At 31.7% G+C, this 27081-nt stretch overlaps 2 protein-coding genes across 2 annotated transcripts in view; both read left to right on the top strand.

The window, feature by feature from the left end:
• The window catches only part of LOC134270413 (multidrug resistance-associated protein 1-like), a 58309-nt gene extending 31228 nt beyond the window's left edge, over positions 1-27081 (top strand). Inside the window, exon 26 of the mRNA XM_062752639.1 lies at positions 26915-27081. The gene's annotated coding sequence lies outside the window, so the exon portion shown is untranslated. The remainder of the gene's footprint in view (positions 1-26914) is intronic.
• Positions 1770-26918, top strand: LOC134270412 (multidrug resistance-associated protein 1-like). Its single transcript, XM_062752638.1, has 32 exons — positions 1770-1923; positions 2955-3131; positions 4051-4185; positions 4303-4431; positions 5554-5670; positions 6710-6774; positions 7100-7243; positions 7542-7787; positions 8016-8202; positions 8493-8813; positions 10418-10555; positions 11099-11242; positions 11944-12028; positions 12707-12776; positions 12920-13046; positions 13802-13978; positions 14095-14262; positions 14713-14893; positions 19814-19913; positions 20132-20438; positions 20673-20904; positions 21037-21347; positions 21671-21870; positions 22199-22322; positions 23626-23727; positions 24006-24152; positions 24418-24576; positions 25079-25245; positions 26006-26146; positions 26180-26181; positions 26238-26289; positions 26725-26918. The coding sequence occupies exons 1-32, from the start codon at positions 1855-1857 to the stop codon at positions 26837-26839; spliced, it is 4839 nt and encodes a 1612-aa protein (XP_062608622.1). The 5' UTR covers positions 1770-1854; the 3' UTR covers positions 26840-26918.

The raw sequence follows: 27081 nt of genomic DNA, 5'->3' as shown, positions 1-27081 counted from the left end.
ATTAAGTCAAAATCGGCCAAGACAACGGCCGATGAACTGACGACTGCCATTTTTGCTTCAAAACCCGTCGGCCGTTGGTCGTTTTTGGAAATGTGACTGAGGTTTTACCGGACGAAATTTTAAATTTAATTTTTTGGTATGGAATTCACATGACTTATGCATATTCTTAACAATTTTCAATAAAATAATAAGTAGATAAATCAAATTTCACATACTGAAAAATGAAGACTTTTTATGATATTTATTTTTCATTTTTATGTAATACATGTACTTTGTTAACTTGAAAATTGTTGAGAAACTCGAAATGAAAATGAATCAAATATTTTTCTTTTACGTCAAAAAAAAACCGATTTGGTGGCAATTATTATTATTTTATAAAAGACTGTGCACCGATCTTTCTAAATAAATAATACGACCACAAAAATTTTATTAGTTAAACGCTCTTTTATTCCAACAAATGGAGAAATACGCACATTTTTCTATGCTTTTTACCTGAGAGAATGCGACAGCTTTAGATCTCTACTGTGACAAGCGAGCAGGTCAACTTAATTCAGGACAGGACCTTTGTGTACATTTACCATATCAAGTTTGTAAACACATTCGATATTTTTGTTGAAAGCGTGTCCTTGAATAAACAGAACTTTCTAACACGGGCACGGATCTAATTAATACAAACTGTAAAAATATTACTGGTGTATCAAAATGATTCTAATATATATTAATTTTTAAATATCCTAAAGAGTTTATTTTAACCTCAACTCCCTTCCCCGGTTATATCTTTAATTTATTTTAAAAGACATAAAAATTCAAGAGACGACAATTTTATTGAATGGCGTGCCTGGGAATTTTGATAACGGTGTTCTCTGCGCGTGAAGACAGTGTGTATGTAAAGTCTATATGTGTACATGCAAATATTAAGTAGAGGAGGCATGCTCGTGCAATCAATTAACCTATGCTGTGTTGATGAGGTTAATTATAAATACGGAGTCACTTTAAATCGGTACAAGACAAAGGTCCACCCTTCACTACCGGGGTATGTCTTCGGTGTAATAGCATGGGAGAACGGAGATTCGATAGCTCAGATTCACCTTTGCTGGTCAGTGACGATATATAACTTACAGTACGCGGCTCAATAAACATGTACTATATTCGATGTATAGGATGTTGGAATTATTTCCTGACTTCCCCGGAAAGCGCTTAACTTAATATTAATAAAAGAATGTTTGTGAACGGATTCATTTATATGTCATGTACCGTGGATTGATTGTTGCATATTAGAGTATAAGGTGTTATTGATACATAATTAAATAACAAAGAGACGATTATTTAGTATATTACAACATGAATTTGAGGAGTTACGGATATTTGAATAACATGTTGCTGAATGTTACTATTGTGTGGAGATGAATTATGAAACCCTGGTTATATGCAAATCTTAAAACAAGGTAAGAGAAAAGCGTGCATTACAGGGTATATATGTATAATAATTATTCAATTGTCATTATTACATCAGTGGATGCAAGCTGTGCAGTATCTTACTTATTAACCCGGTTGAAAATATTGATATATGCATGTACATAATTGTTCCCCAAACCAATGATCAATTTTGTGAAATGAAATGCTATTATATTTTTTTACTGTGACTCGTAAATGCTATTATATTAGTTTTACTGTAACAGTTTGCAGCCTGAAAAATTTATAATTAGTATATATAAATGTCCATGTTATAGATTCCCTGCCCACCTTGCTATTGTAGGTAGGACATATATCGTAAGAAGATCTGAACTTTTTTTGTTTGTGACCCTTGTGTGACCTCTGAACTTCATGCTCTGGTGACCTCCTGTCTTTTGATTAATGATGCTAAACGATATGGCCGACGTTAATACAACAGAGAACTACTCCTGTCAGAAAACTTCATTATGGGTAAGAAGTAAAGGAATAAAGAATGTGGCGGATCAAGGGTGAAAAGTTAACTCTGTAATATGAGAGAGAGAAAGAACTCTGTGGCGGATCAATGGGTATAAACTAGTGTAAGTGAGAGAGAGATTGATTTATCAGTTGAAAAAACATCTAGTTTATATTATTCTGGTCCTTATTTTTAAAAAGAAAACTGGAAATAAGTTCTAGCGGCAAATAATCATTATTTGGTCCAGCATAGTTTTTAAAAACTTATTTCGGGTGTGCTGAATCCGAAAATTTTATCTAAAATTCCATATTAAAGTGATAACATCAGTAAGATTAACACATCATTTTTCCTTTTTGAACGACGTTAAGAAATAATTACAAAAAAGAATATCCACCATTATGAATCGACATTTTGACTTATAATGCACAGCTGCACCATCATTCATGATCAGTTGTAAAATAGTGAGATGCGAAGGAAAAAATACTTATCTGCAGTGTATGGATATTTGTAAATGTAAAATTCTGAACAAAGTAGAATAGGAAAATAATAGACAAATAAATCAGAGAAAAAAATCGAATTAAGTGTAGAGAAGACTACATTTTCTGAATTAAAATAATAATGTTAGTATTCTTTTATCATTTTTATCGTTGCATTACATCCAGTGAGATATTCACACATTCTTTTACCTATTTAAACAACATTAAAAAATGAGGGAAATTGGATGTCCGCCATTTTGAATCGCCATTTCGACCTTCTTAACGACTTTCTCATGAAGGCCAGCATATTTTTTGGATTCAACATACCTAAAATAGGTTAACTATTGAGTATGCTGAACCAAATTATAATAATTTGCCGCTAGAAGTATTTTTTTCTGTAAATCAGACCAGACTAAATGCATAAAATGAACATTTAGCGATGTGATTAAATATTTATACAGTGTACAAAATAAATTTAAAACATCACAATGAAGATAAAATATGAAAAAAAAAACGAATTAATAGAAAGATGAAAACTAATCGGGCAATTTAATGATATGCATTTTTTTCAGAATGATGATATATTTTCCGGTTCGGCTCCAAGATTTCCGGACTGTTTCCAGAATACGGTATTAGTCTGGATTCCATGTGGATTCCTGCTTCTATGCTCACCATTTCAGATCGCTAGCTTGTGTCACAACTATATCGGATATTCTCTGCCTCTTGGGATCAGAAGTATTATAAAAAGTGTGGGTACAACAATAAATTTCATTTGAATATGAGAGAGAAAAAGAAGAATATATGTTTGTGTGTGTGAGAGGAGAGGATGTGTGTGTGAGAGAGAGAGAGAGAGAGAGAGAGAGAGAGAGAGAGAGCAATAGTTACGTTTTTTCTCGATAGACCATGAACTAGATTTTAAACTTCCAAGTGGAAACATTATTCAATGGCTATTTATAATATATCATCCATAGCAGAATTTTTGTAAAAAAATCATATCAAAATCTGAAACTGAAATTTTTGTATTTTTTATTTGTTTTTCACAAAATTTGCACAGTGCATTAGTTCCACAAATGAAAACAATAACTGACATCAAACAGAAAAAATAGATTGTTTATTGAATACTTTGCATTTAAGTGAAAGTGATGATAAATTGTATTTCATCCTGTCAATATTTACAGTTGGACGATTTTAATCATTACTATTTTTGGTGACCCTTCGTTCACCTTTGAAGAGGATAGATCGAATCATAAGATACCATTCTTCCTACCTTAAGATTTTTAAAAAAAAAACGTTATACAGTCAAACTCGATGGAAACGAGAAAAAAAATGTCGAGATGTCACAAGATGCAAGACAATGACGGAACAATACTAAAGAAATATATAACTTCAAATCACTTTAACTTTAATAAGCCATTGTATTTGAGATATCGAAACGTTGAGATACCTATAGGCTCAACTGCATGCATTGTTTAATTTATAAAAAAAAAAAGTTCGTTATCTAGGGTGAACATCTTCAATATTACACTAAAATGCATGCAATATTTATATACATGTACTATTCAAGGATTGTTCGATAGGGCGAACGTCGATTTATTCATGCATTAAACATTTACTTTTATTCGTTCTTAACAACATTTAGTAATATGAGTATTCTACAAATTCTTGCAGCTTCTATGTATAGTTCTGGCTGCCCTGACATGCGCAACCATGGTTTTATCTTCTACACGTGGATACCGCTGCGATTCGGACTCTACGGTACCAGAAGAATATTACATAGGCGCCGGGGCTCTAATAGTTGTGTTCGTAAGTGCATTATTGCGTATGGTTTACTGTAATAAGATTTTATCAATCGACATATATTATGTAAAAAAATCTAAGATTAAATTTTATTCTCTTAAACTTTTAATTCCTTTGTTGTAGGTATACTTAGCCGTAATCACTCAGGCACTACGTAAAAATCACGTGATCTCTTCCGGGATTTTGATTACGTTCTGGATTCTACTTCTAGGCTGTAGCACTGTGCCATTGCAGTCAGCAATATCATATAGGGTAATGTTTTAATACAGGGCAATATCATTAAGAATAATGTAATGAAACAGGGCAATATCATTCAGAGTAATGTTATAATTCAGGACAATTTTAAAAAGAGCATTTTATATTAAACAGAGTAAAGATTTAATACAGGGTAATATCATAAGAGCAATGTAAAAATAATTTATCTTCTAATACAATATCGTTTAGAGTAATGTTATAATGCAAGAAAAATTTATACAGAGTACAGCAGGTCATTAAATTTTTGTGACACCTTATATTTGCGAGAAAGGCATTGATTTTTAATAAGCGAGACAAAATTGTCACGAATTGTGGTCATTGCTCTATATAATCCTGAGGAATACTATTATACGCTGAGAATTAAACTTTTGCCAGCACACTACCTCGTGTAATTATGCGAAAATAAAGTTCTCGCGACTAGAAAGTGATTTACAGTAATTTTATATCAAACAGAGTAACGTTAAAATTCAGGGCAATATTATACTGAGCATGTTTATATCAAACAGAGTATTATTATAAGATTGGGCAATTTATTATACAGAGTAATGTTTTAATTCAGGACAATATCATACAAAGTAACGTTATAGTACAAGGTAATATCATACAAAGAAACGGTACAATACACTTCGATATAAAACAAGGAAATTTTGTGATACAGGGCAATATCTCACAGATTAATGTTATAATACAGGACAATATCATATTATAAAACAGTCAATATCATACAAAGAAATGTTATAATACAGGGCATTTTCATATATGATAATGTTATGATTGAGGGCAATATTATACAGTGTTATGTTACAAACAGGGCAATATCATTCAGATTAATGTTATATTTTATATTATCACAGAGATTAATATAACACACAGAACAATATCATTCAGTGTGAAAAAAATAATCAGACAGTTAGGGTAAGATAGGACAATATTATATAAAAATGTAATTATATAGAGCAATGTCTTACAATAATGTAACCTCACTCGATAGAATATATATTTTATATAATATACAGTTGATAATTAGCTTGATGTGTATAAATCCTTTTGAATTGCAGGACAATATCATACAGAGTACTATAACGCTTTATGTGTATTAATCCTATCTTTTTATTACAGCCGAGTTGTGTCACCAGTATTATATACTATGTCTACTTTACAATCATCTGCATACAACTTGTTCTGTATTCATTCGCTGACAAGCCTGATCATCCGCATTATACTTTTCTTGGACAGGTAAATTCTAACTTTACTTATAATGATAATAACAATATGTATTCTTACCTGACAGATAAACATTCTAAATTTTGTTTCTCCTGACAAGTCAACATTCATTGTATTCTTTACTCTTACCGATAGAGAGTCTAAATACTCAAATTACACTTTCCCCGGCAGTTTAACACACTAAATACACTTTTCCCTAACAGATAAATACTCTAATTATATTTTCCCCTGATACTCGAGCACTCGCTCTTTCCGTGGACAATTTAATGCTTTTGAGAATTTCTTAGATTCTACTTATCTGTAAACAAATACCGGTATGTCAGGAATATTTATTATTGAAAATAATATAGCAATTATAATCAGATCAGTTATAATAAAAAAAAAACCAAGAACATCAATATATCAAAATATAACATCTAAGTCAACAACAATCACTATTTAAAACGTCATTTTCGTCAAAGTCAAAAACGCCACTGTCACGTAATCAAAGAAAAATACCGTATTATAATCAAAGAAAATGACATCACAGTATAAATTGCTATATTATAATATACAAAAAATATTATCTAATCAACTGGATTCTGTAATTTTTTTCTGCAATAACTGCGACGTTAACTCCCGTATTAATAACCAAAGAAAGACATTTTATTGTTTATAATTATATGTGTATAAAAATCATTTTACGTAGAATTCTAAGAGATTTATTGGTTAATTATTAGCATGTACGTACTAGTATGCTTAATTGATGGAACAGCCACTGTTGAAGAAATTCAGAAGAGGTGATATGCCTAGTGTTGTTCAAATAATGATAAACGGCAATGATTTTCTCAAAAAATAAATGAAAAATATTCAGTGAATGTAGTCATTTGGTATATTAATTTATGTTGTACCCTCTTACATACAGTAGTTTTTATTGTATTTAGTTAGTTGTAAAGCTTTTAGGGCAACCATTATCTGCAACAAGAAATAAAGATCAACTAGAATAGTACAAACAAGAGTTCCTCGGGCATAATTTGGTATATTAATTTATGTTGTACCCTCTTACATACAGAAAGAAAATTCCCCGGAGGAGACAGCGTCTGTCCTCAACAGATGGGTTTTCTGGTGGTTTAATGGGTATGTTTTCATTGACGTCGTAAAGTTAGTTTAGTTGTAATTTAGTTTAGTTGTAAAGATTTTAGGGCAACCATTATCTGCAACAAGAAATAAAGATTAAATAGTACAAATGATATCAAAAGATTTCATGGCATTTGAATTTCAATCCTCTGTATTTCTTATAAAGTGGAGACATCATTAGTTTAATTCTTTTGATCAAGTAGGTAATTCCTATGGCTTAGACTCACGATGACCCGCTTTGGATATAACGGAATGATTTCATTAATAATTGAATTTGGCTTCTGTTAACCCGTATTTATATAAAAATCTGATTTCTTTGGTTCAGACTTGTAATGAAAGCGTACAGACAAACTCTGGAAGTAAAGGACCTCTGGAACCAAGTGGACTACTTGCGATCAGAGACGTGTGTCCCAGAACTAGAACAAAACTGGAAGGAGGAAGTTCACAAACAGGCCACAAGAAACGTCAGGTTTGTCGCGGGTAGCTGGAACAGCAATAACAAAATATTAATGTTTAGTTTGGTCCCGTCATATTAACAGAAAATTCAATTATGTGTTAAATTATGAATTCAGTTACACATAGATCAAAACCATGAAGTATGATAAACTAGCTTTATAAAGGTATAAAGTTATTTCTTTTATGTGTGTGTACTGTTATGTATTGGGCGAGGTCATTTTAAAATGTAAGTACAATGTACTATTAGATACATGTATATTGCAAATCTTGCATTGGTGAGTGTTTCTAATAGTTACTTTCTGCATATTCAGAATGCAACAGAAGTTTTCCCATCCTTATATCTACCAAAATGGTACTTTCACATCTGAATCAACACCTCTTATATCCAATCAAAAATCAGATATAGATGACGACGAAGAAGGCTCCGGGAATTTCCACCAAGCAAGACCATCGTTACTTAAAGTTGTGGCAAAAACCTATTGGAAACAGTGGCTACTTGCCTCCTTCTATAAAATTGTATGTGACGTTTTGTCCATGATTCAACCGTTGCTACTTAAGTGAGTAGATCATTGTTCAATTATTATTGTTTTAATACATCTTAGGGTTGAGACTACGTTCATTTCTTTTTCCAAAATAAATTTTCCTCAATCAAAATGCACATAATTCATACATACCGTTTGGGACAAATTTTCATAGTAATAACTGTGTAGCATAACATTCGATAGTGAAATCATTTTTCCCAAGAAGAGTTAAAAGACCCACCTTAAATCAGCGTTCTTTTGCAGACTGATGATAGAATTCCTTGAAAACAAACACACAGAGGACTGGCCCCTGTGGAATGGCTGGGGACTAGCTATCTTGTTCTTTATCATTGGGGTAGTGGAGTCGCTGTTCTTCACTCAGGCGGCATTCTGCATGATGACCCTGGGATTGAAAGTGAAAGTAGCACTTGTAGGATTAATATACCAAAAGGTATAAGTCATGATGAAAATAAATATAATTTTTCTGTTGAATGTTGGAGTTATGGCTCTGCCAATGGAATATGAGAAAATATATATTATGAACATTTGAGTCGATTTCATACAAAAAGCATCGCATTGATCACCTATACCCCTTTTACCTTAAAACTGGTTATTTTCTTCAATTCAGTACACAAATTTCAACAGTGCCATATTTTTTTTTCTTTTTTAGATTTTTTTTTTCTATTAAGAATTTACTTTGAAGTACTTTTAATATTTGAATTTATTTTTAATATTTTTCAGTCTTTAACAATGAGTAACGCTGCTAAAAGTCACTACACGATTGGTGACATTGTCAATTTGATGTCAGTGGACTGTCAGCGAATACAGGACGCCTTCATGTTTCAGTACGAGGTCCTCTCCTTCTTTTTCATGCTGACCCTTGGTTTATACCTTATTTGGAATCAAATGGGCGTGGCAACTCTGGGAAGCGTGGCAGTGATCATTATAATATCGGCGCTTAACATACTCTTTGGAAAACTTCAACAGAAGTACCAAGGAATCATTCTAGCGCTTAAGTCTAGTCGGATAAAACTGTTAAATGAGGTGTTAAGTGGTATAAAAGTAAGTTTGCTTCATTCAGTTTGCTTTCAAAGTTGTAAAATCAGCAAACCTGGTATTTTCAAAATCATCATGAACACGTTTTACATTCTGAATAAATAAAGATGGTGTAAGCTACCTTGGAATAGCCAAGCTTAAGTCAAGGACGCTACAAAATAAATACTAGTAGTACTCCTGTACCAAAATCCTTGTTCCTCTGGTTATGGGGAAACATTAGATTCGTCTTGGTCCCAACAATATTTAGAAAACATAAATCAGTTCTCATTTCAACAGCTACAATAATAATTTTGGTGGCGTCTACCGTACAGGCTACTAATATAAAAAGGGGGTACAATGGCTATACTAAGATGACCCCCACAGTTAATTACAATTAAATATGAGTTAGTGTGTTGGGAGATAATTGTCGATCATTTTCTCACCTGAAATCACAATGGTAATGCTATATACGGCTACGGTGAAAATATGAGCAGATCTTGGATTTATCTCTTTGAAATATACGCGCCTGACAACTCGGCAAATTATCTGTTAACATAATGCGATCGGCCCCTATATATAACCTTCGGAAATGGGTCACATGACTAGATTCAACCAATAGAAATGCTGTACGGCGACGTTCCAACAATCACGGCACTGTACGGTTCCGTACAAACAGAGATCCGCCAAGCAGTGCCAAACAAGGTTGGCGTACAGTGATATCGAGGATAATAACTACAAAACGGAATTAATATGTGAAAAGACAAAATAACCAATAAATATGGATTAAAAAAGATGTGTCTATTATAAGTAAGTAAGCAATGTATCTCTGAAATTTGTAAATTTCACATAAATAAACTTGCTGAGTATTCAGAGGATATCGCGGATGGATAAAAATATAGTCCAAGTTGTAGACACAGGTAATCAGGAATAATAATGGGTAAAATGAATAGAAGAACCCATAATAATAATTAACATAATAAATTGCAAGTAATTATACCCGTGATATAGCACGAATAATAATGTACATAGCATGCGCCAATATAAAGATGGCAGACAGAATGTAAACAAGTGGCATGACAGCAGATGATTCAATTTATTTCAGCGTATCTACACATGTAGAAATGCTAAGATAGATACAGTTAACTCAAGAAATACATGCAGATTTAAGATGAAAGCTAACTAAATCATGGCATTTAAAAATAAATACAAATTCTAACATCTCGGCCAATGTTGTCACAACGTTTTGACACACATGAAATATCATAAGTAAAGTCCACCCACCCAATAATTATTACATAGTACTGTAAGTCAAATTATAGCCATCTGACAGGTTCTTACAATAGGATTAAAAGACATTTAAAAAATGGCCAAAAAGAGAAAGAAAGAAACTGAGTCTCTCTGTGTAGTTTTCAAACGAGAGGTACAAATATTTGAGTTATTATTATGTTCAGGTAAAGAAAAAAAAACTTCTGTTGAATTTTAAATGGCATATTGTTATCATCTTAGTGAAAGGAAAAATAAACTTTTAAGCTGTTATTTCTGTATCCTGAACACGGCACCAATTCTTCTTTTGAAATGTTTACATGTATGACTGAATCTTGCTGAATTAATAAAGTGAAACTTTTTCGTAGGTTTTAAAAATGTATACGTGGGAGCCATCTTTCACTAAGAAACTATTGAATATTCGGTTACGTGAGATGATTTTTCTGAAAAAAGTGTGTGTTGTCACAGCTTTCTCAACGCTTTTCTCTGTGCACAGTCCATTTATGGTAGGTAAACATACATATTATTTTTGGTTACAGTTTAAGCACTATGACGAGTATGTATGGAAACTAAAGCAAAGTTTAAATAAGATTATATTAGAGTGACTTGTTCGGTAGGCCACTGCGCATAAGCATAAGCCTGCGCATAAGCCTATTTCTACAATTTTCTCAATCAAGAAATACATGTAATATCTTAAATGTAACTTTAAAATGCTCTCAAATATGAAATACACTGAAACTACTGATGTGGAGCTTATCCTTCCCTGACATCTAAATTATGATACATGTATATGTAATACGAACATTTTGGTCAAAATGTTTGCACCTAATATGAAATTATCTTTTTGTTCTTAAAATATCTTTTTTTATTTGAAAAATAAATTAGTAATTTCTTCAGAAATTGTTAGAAATACGTTGTGAAGTCAATCTTTTGCTGAATATTAACGATTATATTTCTTCATGACTTATATGAAAAAAGGTTTATGTTTACTCTAATAAGCATGGATATTCATTATGGTTACCAATAATTGTAACTATTATAATTTTCAGATGAGCTATTTTGTGTTGCTGATTTTTACCTTGACATCAGGAAATTACCTGGATGCCAGTAAAGTGTTTGTTTCTCTCTCCATTATCAACACTCTTCGCTTCTCTGTAACACTGGTTCCATTTGTCATCACAGGAATAATACAGGTCAGTTTAAGCAGTGTGATGATTATCTACAGAGCATATAGTGAACAATGGTGAAGCTCCCATTTGTGATAATATTTGATTAAAACTGTTTAAACAACGATTCATCATTTGCAGAACTGTATGATTAAATGGAATTCAGTATTTATTCAGGATTTTTTTAATTTTAAATACGGACAACAGATTGGTCTTTGAGAACTACCTTTCTGTGAAATGCTCCCGTTTCTGTGAAATGCTCCGAATGTTAAATTTAGGTTTTTTAAGTCTAAAACAATAAATCCAAAATTCTCAGGGGCCGTCATGAAAAAGTTGCAAACTGATTCTCAAATTCTCAAAATTTAAGAGTGAGTTCAGAATTTTTTTTTTGATGTTTCAACTAACGTTAGGTTATCTGAAACTGAACTGTCGACGGATTGTCTCGATCCTTCCCGATCGGCACACGGAGTACACGGCGGATTGATCAATTTATAATTTGCAACACTTTTGCAACACAAAGAAAATCTAATTTTGCTCCTATTCCAGAAGACAAAAATCTTAAATTCTATTAAGCTTTCTACAAAGCTAATTATTATGATGTCCTTACGCATATTTTTACAGGTCTCTAATAAAAACAGTTATATACAATGATAAGAATTATTATATCCAAAGCAAATATCATATTTCTAGGGTCATGTCTTTTTTTGATTGTCACATATACGATACAGATGCTGGTGTCTTTGAAAAGAATAGAAGAATTCCTCTGTAAGGAAGACCTCAATCAAAAGAACGTGTCGACTTCCTTAACCACAGGTATTATTTAACTTTTAACTTTTTGTATGACGGATGACCGAAAATTACTTGGTCAGATGGAAATTTAGTAATAATATGGTTCAAAATTACTCATCCGAAATTGACCACGTAGAACATAAAAATTCAAAACAATTCTTATAGTATTTTTCTATGTATCGGTAAAATTTTGTATCACGACTATCTTTTGCAGGATATGCTATTTCTATACGATAAACATAGTCATGTTACGAGCGGGTTACTCTCTCCTGCCTATTTTACCTGGGACACGAAAAACGAAAGAAAACAATTCCGCAATTTGGTTTTTTGCGCCGGTCAACTTACTGTCCTTTAACTGGCGCATGCGCGCGTCTTTTGACTAATTTTTTAGCTGGTTACCCAACCCAATATAGCCAGGTTTGAAAGATGTATATTATGCAATAAGATATTGAAGATAATGAGAGATTTCGATTTTCACTTTTGTATTCTTCAATAACTCATGAATTATTAGTCCAATTTTTGGTTAAGTATAAAAGTTAGTAGGAATACTGAAAATAATTAAAAGAAAAATAAATATCATCTAAAGTTTAAGTAAGAAGGATAAAATTGGTGAAGTGACCACGAGACATAAAGATTCAAAACAATTCTTATAGTATTTTTCTATGTATCGGTAAAATTTTGTATCACGACTATCTTTTGCAGGATATGCTATTTCTATAGATAACGGATATTTTACCTGGGACCGAAGAAATCCTAGAACTACTTTAAACAGGTAAGATGTATATTAAATAAGATATGTATTCTTCCAGGTAATTTAAGTATAATTGTCCGAAGAATGAAAAATTATCTTAAAAAGAAGAAGGGGTGGTGCATTACTTGTATGTCTGTATATAATGGTGTTTTATGTTCAAACAGAATTAACCTTGAGGTAGGAGAGGGTAAACTTGTTGCCGTGGTAGGGCAGGTGGGGGCGGGGAAATCGTCACTTATAGCCGCCATGTTGGGAGAGATGGAGAAGGTCAAGGGTCATGTAAATGTACAGGTTAGTCTTAATTTTATAAATTGTTATGATAAAAAAAGGGAAACATATAAAAGTTTATGCAAAATGATTTTTCGAATTACAGTAAAACTTGGTTATAGCAAAGTCCCAGGGACCTGTGAGTTTAATTTGCTATATCTCTAATTCGTTATATCCGTATAACGAATTCGTATAACGGTACCATATATAGTGAATTTTCAATATGCATGTCTTTCTTCAAGTATTACTACCAAATATGTTAGGCAAACAAATATTACATAAAATGCCTTCGATAACTGAGGTTTTGTTATAAATTGAATTTTTTAAACAAATGATAAAAGAAATAAAGTCATATCAATTTGTTAATTTCTTAGATCTTTGAAAGTTCTGTATAAAAAGATGAAAATTTCATTATATTTAACCTCAACTGGATTCAAAATCAGTTTGCTATATCCACAACTTCGTTACATCTTAGTTATTTATAGCCTAAAATTTTCCGTGTTCGTACTAAACGAGTTTTAGTGTATATCTAAAAACTAAGAAAATATGTATTTGAAGTTAAATATGCCACAAAAATTTTTTTTTTTACTTCTAAAGAATAAATGGTAAATTTAACTAGGGTTCTATATACTACAGTAAATAGGTTCCGGAATTAACAATATCATTTTTTGTAAGAAATAAAGTATTATAAAGACAAAAAAATCATGCTTAAATTTTGTTTTTGATAAGTAGGATTTTAATTAAGTGAAAACGCATAAACTTTCAACCACTTTTTAAAGGGGACGGTTGCCTACGTACCACAAGAAGCATGGATCCAAAACCTAACTGTGAAAGAAAACATTTTGTTTGGCAGTAAATTTTCAGAGAAGAAATACAAACGCATCATTCAAGCATGCGCACTGTTACCGGATCTGGCTATTCTCAGTGCTGGTGATAACACGGAGATCGGAGAAAGGGTAAAACTAATGCAAATTTTATGATTATGTATATTTTTAAACTAGCAATGTTTCCTTCCTAAAAGTTAAACTCTAACTTATTTTCCTAATATGCATTATATTTCTTTTATGTTAAGGGTATCAACGTCAGTGGCGGCCAAAAGCAAAGAATAAGTTTAGCTCGAGCAGTCTACAGCAACTCTGATGTGTATCTTTTGGACGACCCTTTATCTGCAGTGGACAGCCATGTGGGAAAATCTCTTTTCAAAGAGGTCATTGGTCAAGAGGGATTATTACGTCACAAGGTGCCTTATATAAATAGATCTTTTCATATATTTTATTGCATTTGCTGTTACATATTCGCTGTATCATATCAGGGGTGAGCCTCTTTATCTAAAGAAAGAATGGTTCCGCTTCGTCACCACACGAGACATTGTATGTAAATTTATTTTGTCACAACTATTCTTGATACAAATAATAAAAGTAATGAGTACATGTCAGCTCTTGTCGTATTTATTTCCGAGCAAGAATTAACTACAAGTAAAATTACGAAAGTTAGTCACCAGTTCAGAATAAAAATTTAAATGAAAATAAGAATTTTCTTGTTGTTATGAAACATCTTTTTTTTATTTAGCAATTTGTTCTCTGTCTTTCTTTGTTCTATTGGTGCATGTAATATTTTTAATTTAAAATGTGCTGAATTAAAAAAAGAATTATAGGATGAATTATTTTCCTTATCTATCTTTGTAAAACAGACCCGTATTTTGGTCACGCACGGAGTACACTGGCTACCGAAGGTTGACCTAATTGTAGTGATGGATGAAGGGACCATCTCAGAAATAGGAACGTATGAAGAGTTGATGCAAAAGAGAGGGGCTTTCTCAGAGTTTCTTGAAACTTATCTTCTTCATGGGGAAGACGACACAGATTCAGAAAGTAAGGTCTTTCTAAAAGATACATTCTACAAATAATTATAGTTTAAACTGTTTGCAGGAAAAACAAAATGTTTAAAGGTTTTTTTTATCATGTCTCAAATTATTTTTTGATATACGAGGGTTGATCCAAAAGTTCATGGAATTTCTTTCTAAAATTTTATCGTAATTTGATGAAAGCAAACAACAGGCATATTTATAATAAAGAGTCATAATGCAACAATATTGGAAAATTTCATCACTTTCCAATCACCAATAAGGTCACATCAGCTTTCTGAAAATGGATTGTTGTGAAACCCGGGGGAGACTTCGACGTTACGTTAAATTTGATACGTCACGTCATGTTTTAGAAGAATCTCACCCTAAAGTCCAATTCGAATATGTAGTTCTACAAAATGCCGCCCTTTTCTCCATTTTTTTCGCAAGAAAAGCCTGGGTATCCTCTCGCACAAACTTATCTTCATTTTTCACTCATATTTCAAAATACTCCCCATCTTTCCATATGATGTTCCAATTTCAGTAGCAATGTCAAAAACAATACGTCACCTAACAAGGTCCAATAAGGCTTTTAATTTGTCTAGGGATGTAAACGCTTAAAACAGAGCCTCCAACAGGTGGCCATACCTTTAATCAACGTCCATGGAAGTTCTATTTTCCTTAAATTTCTTATGCCACTGGAAAAGCAGTAACTAAATGCATTTTCCCCAGCTTTTGTCAATAAAATAAGCGTTTAAGATAGAGTAATTCCGGGGTTTTCACAAAAATTATGACTTGCCCGAAATTTGACGTTGTCTAAAAACTTTAAGATGAACAATAAATCACCAACTAATAAACTAAATATCCAGTAAAATCAGTAAAACTCTAATCACAAAGGTTTATAAAAGATCAAGCAATCCTAATAATGATATAATTTTTTGTTTTATATACCACATAAGGCGGTTTTATTCTTATTTCATGTATTAAGAATTAAATGATAATAAACGCGTTAATGTCTCCCCCGCATTTCCAAACAACCGTTTCTATGGCAACCGCCATAGAGTTACTTTCATAAATATTTAAAGATATATTTTTATATAAAATATTCTACAAGTGTCTATATTCTCATTTATAATTTTTAACCAATTTCACTTAAAAATAAATAAAATATGAAGAAATTCCACGAACTTTTGGATCAACCCTCGTAACTAAGTTTATTTGCTATTAAATCGACCATCAATTTTTTTTTTTTTTGCTAGAAAATGAATATTTTGGGTGTTTCAGCGATTCAAAGTTTGAATTTCTTAATATGCATATTTTGATCTTCGATATTGCGCGCCATTGCTTTGACGTCATAGGTGTCAATCCTGGTCAAGCAAAGTACTTATTGTGTTTACAAAACGGCTCAATGGCTTTATCTGTTTAACTTACTAGAAATTTAATAAATGATAGTTGATAATTGGCAGATAGTCAGATTTAATTTGTTGTGTTTGGATGTAAAATATGCACAGGAAAGGTTTTAGAAAGTTAATAGGAATGGTACTTTTCAAAACGAAAATATATCAACATGCATTTTAAAAGTTGCACACACATAATATACTAAGTGTTGTAAAGTTCGACCTTAATGCCGCATGGCGCCATTGAAGATTGAAGTGTCCTTTCTGGTAAATGATATTTACTGCTGGAACAGATAGTGATACACAAAATCTGTTTATGTATTATTTTGAAAAAAAAAACAAAAGAAAACTTATAATTCCATTTTTATTAATATTTCTGAAGTCAAACTTTAGTAATTCGATCTATTCAGTCGAAGCTAGGAGTTGTCAACGGCTTTGTCTTCGATGTCCTCTCCCATTTTCAGGGTTTATTTTTTTGCTTATTTCTTTTCGGTAGATGTTAATACAGATTGGCAGTCCATAGTCAAAGTTATATGTCATCAATGTAAAAAATTCTTTTCATTTAGTCGTGTATTCTTTTTATTTGAAGTAAAAATCTATTTGGTAGATTTTTGTTACGAAACGCTGTACGAGTCCTAATTACCCATTGATACCTATGACATTTCAGTACCACGTGACTCTATCTAATTAGTGGAGATTTTAAATCCGAGGAACATACTACTGACGTTTCATGGTTTAAATACAGCAGTTTAAAACATTTTTTTAAAAAATCAATTATAACTATATGTTTCGAGAATTTAATACTGTTTGATTAATAAAAAAATTAGATCAGTGATAAAAACTTTTTAAGTCTATTGGAAAATAAATATCAATAAATATTTGGAGGTGGTTGTGGCCATATTTAGGCGTATTGATCTCCTTTACAAGAAGAGATCCATATATAAAGATTTATAGTTTGAACTGTTCGTGGATTGCGCTAAAAGAAAACGTATTAGTCTGTTGAAAATTAAATGTCGGTATATGTTTTGAAATAATAAAAAAAATAATGATTCACAGGCCACATTATGAGATTTCAAAGCAAAAGTTATGCTATTATTTGCACATAGCAGAAATCCCTAATTTTCTGTTATACCAGTACAAAAGATTTATTAATTTATGTACTTTCAACTGGTAGTAGGAAGCAGTTATTGGAAACAATAACAATTTTGTATCATTAGGATTGGATTAAAAACCAACAGATGATTACTCCTTTTATGATACTATTTGTTTAAGTAAAATAAAATAATAATGGATTTGATGATAGTTTAAAAATATTTCTTAGTTGGAATTCAATTCCGTGGAAACATTTGCTCGCAAATTTAATTGCTTTAGAAATAAATATAGTTGCCAAGTTCATTTTTGAAGAAAATTGGAAAGAAAAACTCTTACGTTCATCAATCCACATAAATAATTCCATACAAAATTAAAAGTTTTCTAAGGATTTTCATTTACAAGCAAACTTGAATTTTATATTATAATTACACTGGTCTGTCTTTTTCAGGTGAAGATGATATAGGTATTACTTCTGGACATGATTTAATTTCTTTAAAATATATTATACTCTAAACTTTGAAACATGTTTTTGTCTCTGTATTGCATTTTACAATAAATTTTCTTATTTTGATATTATAATGGTATTTAATCCTCGCCATCTACATGCATTTTTCTTTTATCTGATATGAAAGAAAATCAAATATTCATTTGAATTAACGTATATTTATATGAATCGCACTGAACTTAAATTTTCAATACATTCGAATGAATTAATAATATTATCATTACGCTTTTTTCCTCTTCCTTTATTTTCAACTTCTTGTGATTATTATGACGATGAACAGAAATGTTTCGTTTTACTTTTATTCACTGAACAGGCAGTTATTCTTTATTCCTCATTTTTTTATCTTTCTGGTTTTTCATTTTTTTTGGTTCTCCGATCCTCTGATAGGAAGGATAACTCTTTAATTCATAATCAAATTTAAAAAATCTCAAAATGAAGCATGAAAATTTATTCTTTTCATGCAACAATTTTCAATTTAATTCTCTCAATGTGCTATAATGTTCTTTGAACTTCTGAGAAAGGTTTTATAAAAAGTCGAAATTTTTACCCCATAAAAGTATCTTAAGATTACCTATTTAATAAAATTTATGTTAATTTCATCTAACCATAGATATCAATGTTTATCAACATGATATGAAATTAGAAGTAATTTACTAGTATGGTGTTTTGCAATGATAGGAAAATCGTTATACACTAAGTTTTGTAAAATGATTGAATTAAATAAAAGTACCGTATTTGTATAAAATTTGTGCAATTTCTTCAAAAGACTGGATACATATGATTTTTAAACATGGTTGTTGATCAAATGCAGAGAAGGTGTTTTAATTCGTATTTCTTGAAAAATTATTTGATATTTACTAATTTTCCTAATATAAAATGATGAATTTTAAAGTTGAAGATTGAAGAACTATCGTGTGTAAAAACACGTTACTCTGAGAATTCAGAGACATTTTTGTGATCTTTTTCAATATGTCAATGCCTGGTTTTTTGATCCTGAGGATCGAGGTATCTAGAATTATTATTTTTTAAAAGTAATTTATATTGAAAGTATGTGTAATCAAACGATATTGACTTGTTATACGTCATAAAATTTCCCTTGATTTTTTTCCCTTTTCATTTTTAACCGGGCTTATTGATCAAAGAGCAATTGCCGGCTTAAAATTTCCCTTCGCCATTTTAAAGTTTCCAAAAATATAGTTCTTTTCATTTTTAATGTTATAAAGCAACAAAAATAAAACGTTTTATCTATATAAAATAAATATTAGTAATCTACTTCATATTGATTTAGTTTTTGATACTCAGCTAGTCATCATGTAAAGCAGGAGAGGGAACCAGACTGGTGTTTGTTTACATTCAGCTTGTTTATCCTTTACATTTATAATATAATTTTTTCACAAATATAAACTACTTTGGTTGCAAAATTAACTCTGTAAATTCACTTTTGATACTGATTTTATAGTGTTCAAAAACTGTAATCTGTTAATTGATATATGCTAGTCATCATGTTGGTCAATTGTTTATCCTTTACATTTATCACAATTTCTACTTTGGTTTTCTCTTTCAGATTTTCTCTTTCAGGTTTCTAAGATAAGGGATTCACTTTTTATCAGATTTCTCCTTTAATTACAAATATAAGAGGTCTTTTTAAAGCATTTCTTGTGACAAGTGTCGAGATAAAAGGAGTCTATGTTGCATTCAATTTTCTCTTGGCGTTTCCAACACTAAGGGTCCTGTTATTATCATACATGGATTTCTTTAGTCGTCATGTTTATTTGTCTCCCCCTTTTTATTAGGATTTCTCTTTTAGATGCCAACATAATGAACCCATTTTAATCCAATTTTCTCTATTCGTTTCTTACATAAGTAGGCCACTTTTTATCTAACCCTTGTTCTTTTAGTTACCAAAATAACGTGTCCACTTTTTATCAGACATCTGATTGGTTTGTTTTTATAGTTGCCCAGATAAAGGATGAGATGAGAGAACAGCTATTCTGCGTGTCGGACCTTGGTTTGTCATCGGATAATTCTGACCTCTCAAGGCGGCAAAGTGCCCGGTATCATGCATTGATTGCATTGTATTTGTTAATGATTCTTCATTTACTTTTTCTCTTTCATAAAAGCAATTTTCTTCCTTTAATTGATACTTTTTAAATATTTGAATGTAAATTAAGGAAGGCCTAAAATATTAAAGATCTACATCTAAGCAAGTGCAAAATCAAATATATTTGTGAAGAGAAATTGTTGATGTCATGCCCGAATTTTTTTTTTTCAGAAAAGCATCGTTGCGAAGAAATTCTCGATTTTCCAATCCGACAGACATCAAACGTAGACTCTCACAGTTAAATGCCATAGCAGAAAGAAGTCTAAACTTGATGAAGTCCATGAACAATGCCGAGTCACAGCGAGGCTTTTCGAGGTCGAATTCCAAAAGACGATTGTCCAGACAGGACAAAATGAACCCGCTTGAAAAACTACAGAGGTCGTTATCACAGGGGCGTATCCTGCCGTACGACAGTGGTGGAGAGTCCGAACCAGAAGAGGGAAAACTAATCCAAGACGAAAAATCGGCGGAGGGGACAGTATGCATTGAAATAATCAATAAGCTTGCGAATTTCCTAAATTGCTAAAATTTTCAAAAAAGGATTGAAATTTTTCACTGATCTTTGCATTATATTCAGATATATTAAATATTCAAATCTTTTATATCAAAGTAAACAGAAAGAATATGTTTTTAAAAAATGTTATTTATGATCTTAGTTTTTTCTGTATTTTAAAAATGTTCGATAACTCGTACCAAGAACTGTTTCTTACAGGTAAAACTCTCCGTGATTTTCACCTATATAAAAGCTATGGGAGTTATCGGTACCGCCCTGTCAATGCTGTTTGTAATGCTTTTTCAAGGACTTAATGCCTATGGTAATTTTTGGTTGACATTTTGGACAGAGGATGAAATTATCAAAAATCATTCACTGATTACGACGCACGAATATTCCAACCGAAAGTACTACTACCTCGCAATTTATACAGTCCTCGGTGTTCTCCAAGGTCAGATAAATAAGATTATATTTTTTTTGTTTCTTTTCTTGTGAACTTTTTAATGCATATAGATAAAGATACAATTACAATATTTTAAGTTTCCTTACTTTATTCAGATACAGTATTTTATTGATGTTCCAGGAATTTTCCTGTTTTTGTTTGTTTACCTCGGACTGACAAGATTAATAACTGCTTCCGGATCCCTGCATTCCTCCATGTTATTTTGTATTTTACGTTCACCAATGTCGTTTTTTGACACGACACCTGTTGGTCGGATCATGAACCGTTTTTCTAGTGATATAGATATATTAGATGACCGCCTTCCTCGGACCTTCCGGTTGTGGGCTGTGATGCTGTCTACCTTGTTAGCCATTTTGGTTGTGATATCAGTGAACACACCTAATTTTCTTATTGTCATTATACCCGTGGGCATTTTTTATATTTTAATTTTGGTAAGATTTAACGTGAATTCAACATTAAAAAGCTAGTTTTGAAACTGATTTCTTAAATTGTCTATTACTTTATAATTATGATTTTTGTTCTATCCTGTGTTCGAATTCAATTTGATGAAAAAACTATATTTCTTTTCAAATGAAGGAACGATGAAGAGCCAATGACTCTGTTAAAATTTGTATTTTTCAATCAGGTGGATTTCAAAAGATTTTTAAAGAAAAAAAGATCTCAAAGGGATAGTATCCCCTTTGAGTCAGTATTTTGAATACTTGAATTATTTGCCAAGTAAGTTTTTTTTTAATTTTCTGTTGCTTCATTTCAGAGGTTTTACCTCCCTACCGCCAGGCAATTAAAAAGAATTGAGGGCGTGACCCGCTCCCCCGTTTATAATCACTTTAGTGAGTCCATCACCGGTGCCAGCTGTATCCGAGCTTACCGAGCCGTGGACCGATTTATTACCGAGTCCCAGACCCGAGTAGACACAAACTCAACATTCTATCACGCCGCAAATACAGCCTCATGGTATGATTTTATAGTACATCCTTTCTTAATAGAAAAAGCTTCAAGGTACTTAAACTAATGTTTTCACATTTTGCAGATACTGAGGAATTCTTTTTATAAAAATTGACGAAACAATTAGTTTATAGAAATTTTGAAAGAGTTTTGAAAAAGAACTACTAGTATATAAATGATACAGTATACTCAAGGAATGTGAATTTGAAAATTAATCCAAAATTTTTACTTTTCTTTTATATTTGAACTTTCACCTTTAGACAATACAAACACAGCTATTTCAGTTAGCTTATTACTAACCATGGAGTAAAAAGACACATCGTTTTATTTCCAACAGGTGGATTGCTATACGACTAGAATTCTTGGCAAATCTTCTGGTGCTAGCAGCTGCTGTGTTTTCCGTTCTTTCTGATACTCTATCAGGGGCGGGGATAGGACTCTCCCTAACATACTCATTACAGGTATCTAACATACACATTACAGGTATAACATACTCATTACAGGGATAACATACACATAACAGGTATATAACATACTCATTACAGGTATATAACATACACATTACAGGTATAACATACTCATTACAGGTATAACCTTCTATATAGGTATAACATACTCATTGCAGGTATAACATACTAATTACAGGTATAACATACTCATTACAGGTATATAACATACACATTACAGGCATAACATACTCATAATAGGTATAACATACTCATTGTATGTATATTACAAACTCAATACAGGTATATAAGGAATTCATAACAGGTTTATAAGAAACTCATAACAGGTATATATTGCATACTTAGTTCAAGTAAATAACACTCTTTAAAGGTATAACATACTAATTAGAGGTATATGGCATACTTATTACTGGTAAACTAAACATATTCATTCAGGTATATATTGTACTCATTACAAGTTCATCATACTCATTTTAGATGTGACATACCTATTTCAGGTGTAACACACTAATTTCATATATTAAAAGCGACTTCTAATATGAATTTACGTAAAATGATTTTTGAATTATAAATATTCAAAAAACGTACCTTTGCATGTACAAGATTTTATCCTTAGAAAATGTTTCAAAATTTTCACTATCGTTCAAATACTTCAAGCAAATATTTGGCTTAGGTAAATTATTATCTTAATAAAGTTTGTAATCTCATGGTAAAATCTTCCATGACCTTCGGTTCAACCGGCTTTCAGTGACCTTTATGACCTTTCAGCGACCTTCATGACTTTAAGTGACCATTTAATGAACTGAATGGCGTTCGTTCTTCCTTGAACATCTTTTTATCTGAATACAGGTCTTAAAATAACTCAATCTGCATACAGATTGAAATTTTGATATACATATATAGCTATGAAAATAAGATTTTTTCACATACCTCTGGAATTGAGTTCTGGTATTGTTCACTTTGAGCATGGGTTATTATAAATGTATATATCAGACTTTTTGGTGACAAATACAGATACACTCGTTTACCTGAATGTTAAAACAGAACGTTACATTCACTAGTCCGAGCCAACTGAAATATCTCATAGTTTGAGGTAATATTCTCATATCAATGAGTCTTAGTGCATATTTGCAACAACCTAAACGTGAATACAGACTCTAATACCCAGTATCTCAGATTTTGACTACATACACATTGTTAAGAATTTGAAGGAGTAAAGTTTAAAATATTAATATTGATAACTATCACAGTTTTTACATCACTGAAGCTGATCAGCATATAATGCTTTTGATTACAGGTTGTAATATCCCTGAATATGGTCGTCCAGTCTGTGAGCGAGATGGAAATGAATATCGTATCAGCAGAAAGGGTAGAGGAGTTCACGAGACTCCAACCAGAGGTGAATTAAATCGTATCAAAGTAATAGTCACAACCACATTAAACGATGAGTAATAAGATAAATAGTAAAAATACCATTCATAGCTTTTTCAATAGATGTAAGTTATCAAGAGAAATATCAATTTGATCCGAGCAATTGTTAAGCTTTTTGTAAATACATGCAGTGGGATACCTAACTCTTATAAAGCTCAATATTAATCATTTCATATATGAAATATTAATTAAATCCACTTTTAACACAATTTTCATTGCCATTTGCATAAAATGTAATATTTGAAGGCTGAATGGATCGAACCCAAGAACCGCCCATCTCCTACCTGGCCTGACACGGGGGAGGTGGAATTTAAATCCTACACCACCCGGTACAGGGCAGGTTTAGACCTAGTGCTAAGAGGACTCGACTGTGTCATTAAAGGAGGCGAAAAGGTTTGGCAACATCTTTATTTGACTATAAAAATACCGTTGTAGTAAAGGATTTTTTTAAGGGAGAAAATGATCACATTTTCTATGATATTTCGAGCAAATTTTTGAATATTTCGATAAAATATTGCAAAAATGCTAACTGCATCAACAGCTACGTTCGTTGTTTAAAATTTGTTGTTTTGTTTCTCGTGTGTGAAATTTTAGTTGTTTTTTTTCAAGGATATAGATTTTATTTACATTTTAATATCAAAGTTTTTTCCTTTCATAGATAGGTATTGTAGGTAGAACAGGAGCAGGGAAATCATCCGTGACGCTGGCGCTGTTTCGCATCATTGAACCAGCAGGCGGAGACATCAGCATTGATGATATGTCGATATCTTTGATGGGCCTCCATGACTTAAGATCTAAAATAACAATACTACCTCAGGTAAGTGATATCTTCAAAATGAATTCGGGATACCTTTAATGATATTTTATCGTGAGTAATTAACTTAAATTTATGAATCATTATAGTAGAAAGTACTGCATTATTACTGACATATTTCTCTATTACACCTTCTACTTTAGTACACAGTACTTTGTGAGTTATTATTGACTTTTTTATGTAGTACAATAACTTCAGTCTAATGCATTGAGTAATTCCAATAATACTTTTTTTAAGTTCCACATCTTCCTTTTGTCTAAATACTCAGTATCTTCTTTTATTTGTTTTTATATTTTGATATAAAATATTAAGATATAAAATTAACTTTTTTGCATTCCCCTATCAACTTAAACAACAGTACCGATCGAATAAGGATTTACAATGTACATTTCGCTTTCTACTTTGGTCCAAATTACTAAATAATTATTGGCATTGTTTTTTATTCTGCCTTTTACTACTAAAGTTCTAAGTAATTATTGACATTTTTCATCCTGCATTTTTTCAGGATCCTGTAATATTTTCTGGGTCCATCCGTTCTAACTTGGATCCGCTCCAGAGATTTTCAGATCAGGATCTTTGGGTGGCGATAGAGAGAGCTCATATGAAAGACTTCGTCACTAGCTGTGTAGGGCAGCTAGATTACGAATGTGGGGAAGGAGGCCAAAACTTCAGGTAACAGCTCGGGTGATAAAAAGAGGACTCAAGTAAGAGCTAAAGTAAGACTCAAGTGAGAACTCAAGTAAAACTCAATTAGATCTCAAGAGAGTTTAAGTGAGAACTCAAGTAAAAGCTCAAGAGAAAAGTCAAAAGGTCAAAACTTCAGGTAAAAGCTCATGTGAAAAAAAGATAGCTAATATTAGATTTTAAGTAAGAAGTGAGAGTTCAAGTGAGAATTCCTCAAGTGAGAGATTAAAGCTCAATTCTCAAAGGTGAGAGAGAACTCAAGTGAGAGCGCAATTGAGAACTAAAGTAAGAGTGCAAGTGAAAACTTCGGGCGAAATGTTTGGATTAAAACATAATGTGAAAACTTGATATGAGAAATTCACGTTAGAATTTTTTTTAAAGAATCACAGTATCTTACATTAAAATGTGAATAAATCAATAAATTGAATACCAAACAAAGTCTATTTTTAAGAGAATTTTGGTTATTCACTTTCACGAAACTTGTCGACATTGAATGCTGTCTAATTATCAGCGTTTTTTTTTCAAGAGGAGGACAGATTTTTTTGATAATTTTGAAATATATATATATAATTATATATATATAACGTAAATATTTGTTGGTCTTTTAATATGGATAATTCATGATGCAATTTTGCCACTAATAAAAAGTGTTTTTCTATCTCAAATTTATCTATTAATACCATGTTCGAAAAAACTGCATTTGGATGATATCTTATATATTAATGTATATTTTATATATATTGTGTAGCGTTGGTCAGCGACAGCTGGTGTGTCTGGCTAGAACTCTACTACACAAAACAAAGATCCTGATTCTGGACGAAGCCACGGCAGCCGTGGATGTAGAGACAGACGAACTGATCCAGAGGACGATTAAATCAGAGTTCATAGTGTGATGGATTATGATAGGTGAGTTACTGTATAGCTGTGTGATGGATATAGCTTCTTGTTTATAGACTCAACACCGTGATGGATTACGATAGGTGAGTTACTGTCTATAGCTCATAGACTCAACACTGTGATGGATAACGATAGGTAACTTCTTGTTTATAGCTCATAGACTTAGCACTGTTATGAATTACTGTTTCATCTTGAGCTGAATGGCTCGATAATCTTATGAATTAAATGTAGCTGAACGTTTTAACATCATTAAATAAATTGACATCTTAAATCAATTCAATCATCAAATTCTTAATATTCTACTGTACTGCTGTCTTGGATTCGTGGGAAATATTTTCTACCTAATAAGTAAGTAGTAATTATTTCCAACGAATATTTTCTCATCTGGATTCGGCGGACGACATTTCAAATGTATATTTTGTATCTAATTATAGAAATATTCAAACTGTTTGTTTGATTTCAGCATTCTAGAAATCAGGAAGCATAATATTACTATTATTGATGGTTTTAATTAACAACAGAAGTTTTTATGGCCGTCCCATAATGATTTTTAATCTTATATTTTAACAGAATAATGGTGATGGACAAAGGATTGATAGCTGAGTTTGGAGCCCCTCAAAAACTACTGGAGGATAAATCCGGGGTCTTCTACTCGATGGCTAAAGATGCTAACCTCGTTAATTAACACATCTTATCTAGAATTATTACAGTACTGCAAAATCACTTATTTTGATGGCCTTTCATTTTTGTTGTTTTCAAGGTATGAAGAGATTCCCATCTCGAATATTTCATATACATCACTACAGAACAATTCTTCAACAACGAAATAAAATCCCATGAACCAATATATTTTCCTCATATTGCGAAAAAATTACCCCTCGAAAATATGTGATTTTACAGTATTTATTTTGTTGCTGTTGCTCAATA

This window comes from Saccostrea cucullata, unplaced genomic scaffold (assembly GCF_032062105.1).
Source record: "Saccostrea cucullata isolate Sc308-1 unplaced genomic scaffold, CSIRO_AGI_Scuc_v1 ctg12316, whole genome shotgun sequence".
NCBI lineage: Eukaryota > Metazoa > Mollusca > Bivalvia > Ostreida > Ostreidae > Saccostrea > Saccostrea cuccullata.
This window is presented reverse-complemented; position numbering and strand designations above follow the sequence as displayed.

Coding starts and splice junctions, on each gene's coding strand:
- LOC134270412 (XM_062752638.1), top strand. CDS start 1,855: ATGATGCTAAACGATATGGCCGACGTTAATACAACAGAGAACTACTCC. Junction 20,905..21,036: donor AGTCCTCGGTGTTCTCCAAG/GTCAGATAAATA, acceptor TTGATGTTCCAG/GAATTTTCCTGTTTTTGTTT. Junction 21,871..22,198: donor GCCGCAAATACAGCCTCATG/GTATGATTTTAT, acceptor TATTTCCAACAG/GTGGATTGCTATACGACTAG.